At 36.1% G+C, this 11,309-nt stretch overlaps 1 protein-coding gene across 1 annotated transcript in view; it reads left to right on the top strand.

The window, feature by feature from the left end:
• Window positions 1-183: 183 nt before the first annotated feature.
• LOC126872687 (protein cortex-like) overlaps window positions 184-11,309 on the top strand; it is a 250,345-nt gene continuing 239,219 nt past the window's right edge. Inside the window, exon 1 of the mRNA XM_050632813.1 lies at window positions 184-781. Within this exon, the coding sequence (XP_050488770.1) occupies window positions 632-781 (150 nt within the window). The 5' untranslated portion in view covers window positions 184-631. The remainder of the gene's footprint in view (window positions 782-11,309) is intronic.

Here is an 11,309-nt window from a genome sequence, read left to right as displayed (position 1 = left end):
ATATTTGATTTCACTCCGAGATAAAACGAAGGTATAAACAGACGTCGAAAATAATCGTAATTTTTTATGGATCGTCGATACGTTACATATGTTTACATTTTCAAATACGCGCGACCTTGCACGTAACGTCCACGAATGTTGTCAAATTCTATTCAGTCGAACGTTGTCCTGCGCGTGGTTCGGTACGCGATATTTTTCTCCATGCTTTCGAACAAATTTTACGACGTAGCAAAATTTCTGTTTAACTCTAACGATTATTTAATTAAGTATTTGACGATACGTTATTTCTTATCTCATGTTTAAATAATGATTCGCTATCGAACGATAGAATATCAATAATTGTAATATCGGTACGTATTTGCAAGGTTGCTTGTGTTCAGTTGTAACTAATTTCAGTTGGTACTACTTGATCAGTTCGATTTATCGTCATGAAATTGCTTTTTCGAATGTTTATCGAATAATATATTAGAGTTTATTGAAAGATTCGTTCGTTGTGCTTCGTACGAGATACATAGTTATTTGACAGTAAGACAGTTTTCTCGGGAATTTATAGTGATTTTCATAGTGATTGTTGTACGTGTTTTCTATCGCACGTTCTTTTTTGGGAAGTGTACGCGTACGATTAATCTATATGGACAGAGATTCGCGATCGTTCAAAATGCGAAGAATGTTATTGGACTTTCGGAACTATCGGGATCAAGAGAATGAAAATATCGATGCGACTCCACGGCGCAGTAGCTGCGTTAGATTCCCGCGAGTACGGCTGCTAGACTTCAAACCGGTGAGTCATATCTTTGATATTTTTCTGTTATGTTTGATTCAGTCGTTGCAAAGATTATCCTAATTCTACTTTCTAACGGATCTAGGGTATACAAATGACATTAAACTTTAGAATGTAAAATAATTAACTCCGTGAAATATATTATGTACACATATATAAAATAGATGATCAATTTTTTTACTATTAATTAGTATAACTATTTTTTAAATAAATATTTTTATAAATAAGGTAATTGGGATACTTTTTTATTTACTTACATTCTTCATTTTAACAATTTTAAAATGTGACAACCAACAGGAATTTCTGTATAATATCCAATTTGACACTTACTTATTCGTTAAATAAGTAAGTTAACAAGTATGGTGAATAAAGAAATTGTAGTTGATTGACTTAAAAATTTATCAAAAATTCAGTTCTTAAAATACTACAAATAATTACATCTTGTTTATATATTGTATGTATGTATCGTTGAAACTAAAATATTTTTTTGAAAATGGAATTAGCGTAATTCTTTGTTTCAAACACAGAATCCGATATTTAATGTTTATTGCACATTAAATATCCATTGCATCTTCGGCGAACATATTCGAGTTTGAACTTTGAACTAGAGCTATGTCGAGTAACAGTTTGCTGTTTTGGTTGTATTCTCGTAACGTAGACAAGCGTTGGACATTTTTGGGATTTCGAAGGGCATTGCATTTGTAAAAGCAAGGCACATGCCGCATAGAAACCCCAACCCTGCCTCAACGAAATCCAAAACGATCTCGTACAGTTTTCCACATCTGAAATCAAATTGCATTTTTATTTTCATGAGACGTACCTTATCGCTGTGTAAGAACAATATACAACGTCGAATTGATACGGCATGTAAAACAAAACATTATTAGAGTGCGAATATTGTAGGAAACATAAATTTTTATTTTATTCGGTAGGTGATAAAATTTCCGAGTAATAAAATAGAATATTTACTGCCGATCGTAATAGCAGCTGTAAAAGATAAAAGATCGATACTAACATTCATCTGTGATTTACTGTCAAATCAAGTAAGCATGTAGAAATGTTGCAACTTCAAATGTGAAATCTCACGAGTGGCTTTCAGTATTCTACCAGGTTAGGCTCTGTGCGGACGAGCGGTTTGCGGCGAATCGTCGAGGCAGCTCTTGGAAAACCATAGAAATACATATCGCGCCATTTCGTGAAAACTGACACAAATTGAAAAACGCTATTTTCGAATTATCGTTATAAAAAAGTTGCAGGGACACTCCTCGGCCAATTATGAAAATCTTATTCATTTATCTTCATAGTGTGGCCGATAGAGGACAGTTATGTCGCTTTTGCTGATTTATGTGGCACTGTGCGGTATCTTACTATTGTGCCTTGTCATTGCAATTTGTGTTCTGACTCGAGAACTAAAATGAAAGAAAAAGGGCACTCGAGCCTGTTTTTCATAAATTTGGTTTGATTACGTTCAAGAGTAGTTTCTCGAGTTGTTTTTCAATAACTGTCTAAAATTTGAAAAATAACTTTAGTATAAATTCGTATAACAAAACAAGCATATTATCTTCTAGCGGTTTTAATTTTTTAATGGTCTACTTTTAAGTGACAAAACAAATGACAAAGCAACAACAAGGTTAACAACCTTTTGCAGGTTTCCTACTTTACACTGCTGCTTAGAATTGAATAAATATAAAACATTCTTCACAGCATCGAATCTAGTAAATACCATTTTTGTGCAGTTTTTATTACTACATTGGGCTATTAAATATATTGTAGATGTTCCAAGGCACTGAAAATCGTACTTAAAGTACGATGAAATATCCCATACGCAGCATTAAAAAACAAACTTTTTCGACATAAAATATTCGAGGCCTTAAAGTCTTCTCGCGAGACATCATACTTTTAACGAATATTGAACACGATATGCTGAATAGAGGCGTTCTATGATATTCTTTGCGAAACTTACTTCCGGCACTAAATATTATTGATGCATCGATAGCGCGGAAGATCCTCGGTTACGACGGGATGTTTTGTTCGTTGCCTGATTCGCAGCATCTAGCTATAGCGCCATTAACATTGATTTATTGCGATTTTACGCTTCTCTCTTCGTCGACACCTCGGGCATTTGCGAGAATCTTCGCACTTTACAGTCCTTCTTTCTTTGTGTTTTGTATACTGACCGTATCTTGAATCGATCGACATTCTCCTACCACCTTTTGCTTCAGAAAGTATCACGTATCATAGATACCTAACTTTACTGCAAAGAAATTCTGGATTAGATATTATCGCGATTATAGCAGTATCCTTCGAATTTTTATTAAATATTCGAGATAAAGTTTACACCTTTTATACTAATTTCTATATTATTTATATTTTTACAGTATGTTAAAAAATCTAATATCAGCCCGATTCTTCACAAATTTACGTCGAATACAGCGATAAAGTAAATATATAAAGAAAAGATCAAACAATCGAAGACGGTTTAATCTCTATTGGAAATTAAATCTAATGGAAACATAATCAACGCTTTTTACGATATTAGTTGTTCGTATATAAACATATTACTATAATGTGTTGTGTTACGTTGGTCATTTGCATTATTTATTCACCTTTTTATTATTCTTATATGTTACTAACTAATCATTTAATCTATCTTGAATATCATCACGCAGAATATTTTCTTGTTGCAAGTTGAAGTAAGAAGTTAACTTGGAACCTCATTTTTATCTTGTCCGGTGAACATTTGCCTCTAAATTATTTGATCTTCCTTTAAATCACGCAATATATGAAAAATAATAAATAATAATAAACTATCGTAATATACACAACGATATAGTTTACTTGCCGCAATATCAATTATTATTAAGTGAATATATTTCTATACATTATTACAGTTTAGTGATCACCAGCTTCAAACTAATTTAGAACCAAATCGATTAAAAATTCAATATCAGACGCACGATATGTTACAAAAGCAATATCTTCAACAAATCACATTCAATTTCCACTTCCTCGGGCCTCTGGTATAGAAGCCTTTCAACTTCTATTGGCCAAGTTCTAAGCTCTCTACGAGATCACCCTGTATATATCTCTCTGCACGGAGCGAAGCTTAAAAGGGCGTGCTGCGCTATATTAACAGCAATATACTGCGTCCCACTGCACTGTAATGATTTCTTCGAGTTCTATAGACCATGAGATTTACTGTGCCCGGCAGCACTGCATCGTACAATGATACGACTTCGTTCCCCTACGTAATACCGTTTCTATCCGGACGAGAGTTTCTTTTCGACCAGGGTAGGAGTTGCACGGTCGGCGTGGGACAGTTTCGACTTGTCACTTTCTGCTCTGTCGATCAGTCTGACAAGTAATCAATCGTTCGTAGAAAGATAACTTGCATGACTGACTGTTAGGGAAACGTCGAAACGTACAAGTGGTAAATAGGCGTGAAGTTCTGCTCTTAGATTATTAAAATTAATTATGTCAGCCGAAAGTCAACATTTTCTTATTATATATCTCATTTCTCGAGTCCTTGGGGTTGTCGTAACCAGTCAAGTTGTGATAAGTTCGAACAATTTTTAATATTTCGGTTCTTTCGCGTGGGATAAATATCAAATCACTATCACAAGTAATTTCGTACTTCTGTACATGTAGATATGTAATTTTAAAGCGCTGCAAAGTGGAACCTCGTATCTATTAATCATACTTTTTAACGAATAACATATCATTAGCAGTTTTCAGTAACTTTTCAATTTTTCTCTTGGAAGACTTGTACGATTTCAAAATACTTGGTTATATAAAATATTATTAAAATTCGGTTTCTTTAAATCCAATTCGAGATGGCTATTAAACGTGTCGATTCGTTTAATAAAGAGACGAGTGGTAAAATCGTAATAATCGATATATTAAAATCACTGTGAATACAAGTACAGAAATAGCGTACACTGATCGTAATCGTCGCTCGCTCGAAACAATTCAACTCCTCTACTCGTTAATTACTCTACTATTGAACTGTCTTAGACTGCACGTTCGTCTATTTGTGACTACAGTTGTTATTATAAAAAGTTCAAATGTGACTCCGCTTGACGATTACAAATAATGGCAATAATATTTTGTCCGGAGCTTGTTTACTTTTGAATGAAAACCAAAACAACGTTAATGTTCCAAGTCACAATAATATGAGTCTCTCCCGATTCATGTGCAACTACATTTACTGCGCTAAAACGCTTTATAGAATCTTATATTGTTCAAGATATATAAAAGTAAATCTAGAGACAGATAGGGTAATAATTCACAATTAGCATGCAGATTTACCAAGTGTTATTTTCCTGCGATTATGCATTATTAGGATAAAACAAATTTCTTTTCTAATTGAAGCGCGAATACTTCATCTTGTTCTTTAATATTTTCCACAAATATTGGATTTGCAATATTGTCATTAAGTGGTATTGACAAAATCCGCAATGACTTAGTTGTCAATCCAATAGATCTTTTGTTTCAAATTTTCCCAGAACAATACTAAGAAATTTGCGTTCGCGACGCTTCGTAAAATCAATTAAAATCAATCATTGCATTTACTCGCGTGTTCTTTTATTCATACCTTAGCCATTTCTATTACGCACAGTCGATCCTGCCCCCTGCATATCTTCGTTCGTAGTTTTTCATCGCAAAGACCGCCGAAGAAGTGTTCTTTCTAAGACTGACGGTGACAGTGGAGATATACGTTTCCGTTAAACAATAGCGGTTTGGTCGAAGAGAATAATCCAGGCGGTAGGACGATATCGGTATACCTTCTCGTATTGTCGACCTGTAAAATTAACATCTTATCTCGAAAATGTATAATAGCAGTTGAAAGCGCCGTGGCGCCCCGTAACTCTTCATTGACACATTGTGAATTTGCAGCATGTCGAAATATATATATATTTCTGTAGATGTTTATGTGAAGAGAACGTTGGTACGTGAAGTTTAATGACGAGATTGCTCGTTGTTGTAACCGTCGAATATATTTAAAATAATAAATTAATATACAGCCGTATACGTGAGTCATTAGTACGAAGTATAAATCGCAAAAAAACTGGCGGAATAAATACTCGTAAATGCTCGTCGCGTAACTCGATAGACGCTCGAAGATATTATAAGTACTGTTAGATACTCGTGATGCTCGAAGATACTCTGTAGATACTGTACGATACTCTACGATACTGTTCGATACTCTCTCGCTCGCGATCGCGTACGTTTATTTATACTCGGGAGAGAGTCGGGGGAGAATCGGAAAATTCAAATTCGTCTTCATTCGACGGTTGTATCTTCATTCATTGTTTTGCGGCGGAGTTTATTTGTCCCAATTCGCGTCGTCCTTTGACTCTTGTGCAGCTGCTATTCTAATGACACCACTACAGTGTTTCATTTTCGTCACGTATATTTCTCTGAACGACGTTCGAAGCTTTCGTAAGGTGCTTTTTCCACCGAAGAGCACTCGAAACTTTCGTACAAGCTGTTTCCATTTCCTCGGTGGTTATTTTACAAGCAGTATGATTTGCAAACGTCGTTATCATCGTATCATATATCTTGGTTAAAAGCAGACCGCGTAAAAAAAGATGCCGTATCTCCGCATACAGATGAAGTTCTTGCGGACTCTGTTTGAAATTCACATCCTGCCAACCGCGCTACGTGTTATTATAGAGTCGGCGATAATTCCGTATTAACAGCTAGAAATTTTTCGCAGTTTTACGAGGTCGGCTCCTTTATGGAATTACGTTCAGACTTCCATGGGCTATTAAGGTCCTTGCTATAATAGGCATGTTACGGAAATTTTTTTCGGTAGACACCGCAATAATAGTTGACTTTCATTGTTTTACGTACACGTACACGAAGTTTCATCGATTCGTTGCTAGGAAAAGGAGTTGGTTTAGTATCCTTTGAAGGTTGCTACGTTATTACTCGTTTTAACGTTGACGAGTCTCTAAAACGTAGACGCACCATTTATGTGATTAACATTTTTCTTTACACTTCGGTGTATGTAAATTACGCGTTTTAATGTCGTTTAATTTTTAACACATTCACTTTATGTAAATCAGCCATGTATTGTTAAGTTATGTACATGGCTATGTTTATAAATATCCGGATGCTTTGGTTGATTTGTAATAACGGTATGAGAATCGTACTAAGGTGAACAAATTAACGATTACAATTATTAATTAGAAGCAACATTTACTTATTACGTTTCTTATGCAATTTAACTAGACTATACGAATCTAAATATAGAAGATCTTAAGGATATTGATTGATTTCAATTCACATGAAATCATATCAACTTCAAAAGTATCTGTTATCATGTTTTAGATATAGGGTATGCCATTAGTTTTCTTCACATGAATTTTTCATCTGTTGTTAAGAGGCTTACAGTGGCCACAAAAAGCATTTGTACATATCCCCGTTTTTCAGCGAAGAGTCTCTTCTTTTTGTCAGATTTTACATTTCATTTTCATAGTAGACATCAACTTTATTTGATACCATGAAAACCCCATTACATATGATATGTAATATACTTGGATCAAATTAATTAATATGTAAATGCTATCATAAATACAATGGTGATGTACGAATACTTTTATAGCCACTGTATATCTTTGCACCCTAATAGGTTATTCCTCTTTTTAACTATGTTACGTTAAAGTATATCCTGTCAACCATTAAATAATATTAATATCAGAGGATCAACAAAATTGTACTTATCATATTTTTTCTCCGTAATGTTCGTGTAATTTCCCATTACATCTCCTTAGACGTCTATAGATACCAGTTTCATGTTAGCTTAGGTTTCTTACGCGGTAGTCGAGAGACTTGGACAACGGTTGGGCGTATGCACTCGGTGCAGGTCGAGGACAAGAAGAACGAAGAAGAAGAAGAAGAAGGTGCGAGAGTGGATCTTCGTCCTCGTATATTTCTACGCGGTGCATAAATGCGCGCGTGCATTTAAATAAGGTCGTATCTCTGCCAGATGTTAATAAATTCGTATTCGTGGCTGTATAACGCAAGCTATGCGTTTCGATAAGCGAAAAGGGGAATACTCGAGGCAGCACAGCAATTGTAATTATTATAGCTCGATTTCATACGTCTCTGGTATTACGACTAGATACGAAATATTCGTTATTTGCAGTAAAATCTGGTTGGAATTTTAGTTAGTTCCCTGATTAAAAATTCTACCGTTTGACCCTGTCTGAATTTGATTTAAGACGATCATTGAGATTCCACGGAGAACGAGAATCTTGTTTTTATTAGGTAGTTAAATCTCTTGATAGCTTTGTGTTACGATCACAATGTGCTGTCGAAGAATGGTTGAAGTTAATCATATTTTGTAGTGAATTTGATAATAGCTTGAGAATCCATATATTTTTGTTGAAAGATGTTTAAATATTAAGGTTGAGCATTTTTTTTCGAAAATATCGTTGCATTTATACAATTTGTTTAGTAACGTACTGAAGTATCTTAGATGTAACATATCACATTTACGTTTTAGTTATTTATGATTAGTTATGATCAATCATGTATTTTTATAGAATTGAAATGCAACGTTATTTGCATTACTATTTAAAATTCTTGAAAAGTACGCATAAGAATCTAGTTCAATTGATAAGAATCAGTAGTTTTCGCTTGATCAAGGTCGGTGATTATCTTTACAGCGTTTGTAATATTATTTTCTTTGAATAGATAACTATTCGATAAGTTCAATCTGTACATAGAAAGAAACGTAAATTTTTTATTATACATCCAATATGTGTGAATATATTAAAGTTGAATAATCGATTTCCTACATCGATTTAAAAATTTACGAAATCGCGATTTAAATCTCAAACTGTAACAGTAAGTATACAGTACATTTTTACTGAAATGCAATCTTAATATGACCAGTTAATAATCAGTGACGATAAATTTAAAGACACACATCTATAGAAGAAGAATTTGTAACATTTGGAAATTTTTCAGAAGTTAGGCAAGTCTACAAGTATCAGTGTTAGTGCGTTCAAGAAACACGACTAAGTTTTGATCAATAAAGTAAAACAAGCTCGAGCTGTTTTCACCTACGAGTAGCCTTAAAAGCCACGCGAGAATTCACTCTTTTTCTCGCCAATTTTAGCTCTTCTTTCCCACGTCCTGTTCGTTCGTTTCGCGAACAAGCTCCGATACCCCTTTTCATCGCCACTCTATCCCACGTTCGTTTGCATTCATTTCCACTCGATCTCTCCGGTCTCCAATATATTCCGCGAGTGTTTTACGATCATCCCGTTCGAACGGCTTTTAGTAACAATTTGTCGAACACGAGGAACCGACGCGACGCTTGCTTTGCATCGAACTCGGTATTCGGCTTTCGTATCCCGACCGCGGGAGGACGATTAAATTTGTATGCCCGTTAAAACACAATGCTTGTTGCATGGTCGTCAGCGAGACCTAAAAAAGTCCTTCTGCATAGCATCGTTCGGATCGGCAACAAGAATAGTACCCGGTTCGCGAAGAGCAGCTTACTCGAGCGATGCAGCATATGCTCGAACATCGGTCGCATAGCGGGTGGTTGCCGACTAACTAGAGCACTTAAGAATCCTCTCGAACGATCTCATGCTGCACGAAGAAAGGTTCGCAGAAAGGTAAGCAACGTCAAATAAATTTTCGAGCAGGCCAATTTGCCTTTTCGATACAAAAGATATTCCGCGAAGGAAATGTTCGCTCGCGATAATAAACGATCATCGGCTCGTCAGGAAGTATTTAATATTCGGATACCGCTAGCTCCGATGATTTCACGCCTTTTGCTGTCTCGGTTTTCCGTTTAATAACCGTTAACACAGTGTATTGCAATAATTTCAGGCGTTTCGCGTTCAGATCGCTGTCGCTTTTTCCGCGAACGTCGCCAGCCAAGGTTCGCTGCGAATTATTGCGAACCGATACCGATCTAGAATAATCTACCGGTACTGCAACCGGCCGATATTAATGTTATTAGAAAGACGATAAATATGTAAGGAATATGACAGACTTGTAATTAACTTACTCACACGTTGGTCGTGTCGTGACGCCTCCCGGGAGCCACTTAAAATTCCAAGCTTCTGTAACACGCATCGATGCTATGTTAGGTATCCCGAACGCCCGCCGTATCACGATGATTAAATCGGCCGTCGATTACTTCTTTTTTTTTCTACTTTACGTTGCATCGATCTTGACAGCTTCGCCGTGATGAATAAGGCCATTGTGCGCCGTCCTCCGTTCTCGATCAACACTTTCTTAAATCGATTTTCATTAACTACGTTAAAAGCTTGCACGTAAATCGATACGCCATATCTTTGCGAGTCCTTCTCTCGTGGTATCCCATTAAGCATTAATGGGCCGATTTAAAGGACGTAAATCACCAAACTTAACGAGTCACGTACTTGGACGGTTACAGTTTCACAAAGAAAAAAAGGATCAGCGGAATAAAAATGTGCTTGCCACGAAATCTTGTCTGTTTTCGCCGATGAGGCAATAAAAAGCCACCCGCGGCGCGAGTTCACGTGCAATTAGTTTAACGATCTCGAAACTCTATGTTCGACACGACGCGATGTTACTTTATTTGGCAAAAATAAGCTGACGATTCATCGTCGAAACTGCGCGGTTATGCACTCGTTTATTGCTGCGCGCGCTGAGGATTACTTGGGACTTAGCAGGCCAGTAGGATTCATACACAGCCACCACAGGACCACTAAGGCCCAAATCACCCTCAGCTTTTACTGGTCCCTTTGCACGGCGCAACGCCCAAAACTGGACTGGCGGAGTCGGAGCTCGTCGTTTCATCGTATTTGTATTGTTACCCTCCTTGTATTTGTCAGCGTTCCTCTGTAACGAAAAGTATTAAGCAGTTTAGTGGTGAATAATTTCTCTGTAGTCGTTGGAGATCGTAAACTATGTACATATGTTAGTGTTCTTTAACCATTATGGTAGAACGTCAGCGCTTCTTACAAGTCGTTTCACGTTTGCATTTTTAACCCTGATGTGTTCTTTCGGTCGTTTCAATCGGTCTTATTGTACTATTCTGTCGCTAACAAATTTCTTATGTTAGAAGATTCAAACGCGATCGAAACACGAAAAGTCAAGAATTACAACAGGATCACAGCTACGTGCGATCTCAATTTTGCATTTTAATATTTAGCCTATGTATATGAATATTTTCGATCCAAAAAGTGCGGATTGTTTGAAAACGGCAGGAAATATCTCACAAAATACAGTCATTACAAAAAGTATTGGCACGTATCCTTATTTTCCAATAATGCGTTTTCCCATCAAGCTGTATATTTCGTTTCCATATCTGGACCTAATTGATCGCTACTTTAATGCTCCAGCGAATATAACGGTATGCAAATACTTTCCGTAGCGACTTTATATCATGGAACATCAGAAAATGGTGCAACTGAGATCCTTCGTGACGACGATGTAAATGAATATTTGAATGAAATAGTGTGAGTTATTAAAGAACGTCAGAAAATATTTTAGAGAATAGATTATATCGTACAAT

Source organism: Bombus huntii, chromosome 1 (genome assembly GCF_024542735.1).
Source record: "Bombus huntii isolate Logan2020A chromosome 1, iyBomHunt1.1, whole genome shotgun sequence".
Taxonomy (NCBI): Eukaryota; Metazoa; Arthropoda; class Insecta; order Hymenoptera; family Apidae; genus Bombus; species Bombus huntii.
This window is presented reverse-complemented; position numbering and strand designations above follow the sequence as displayed.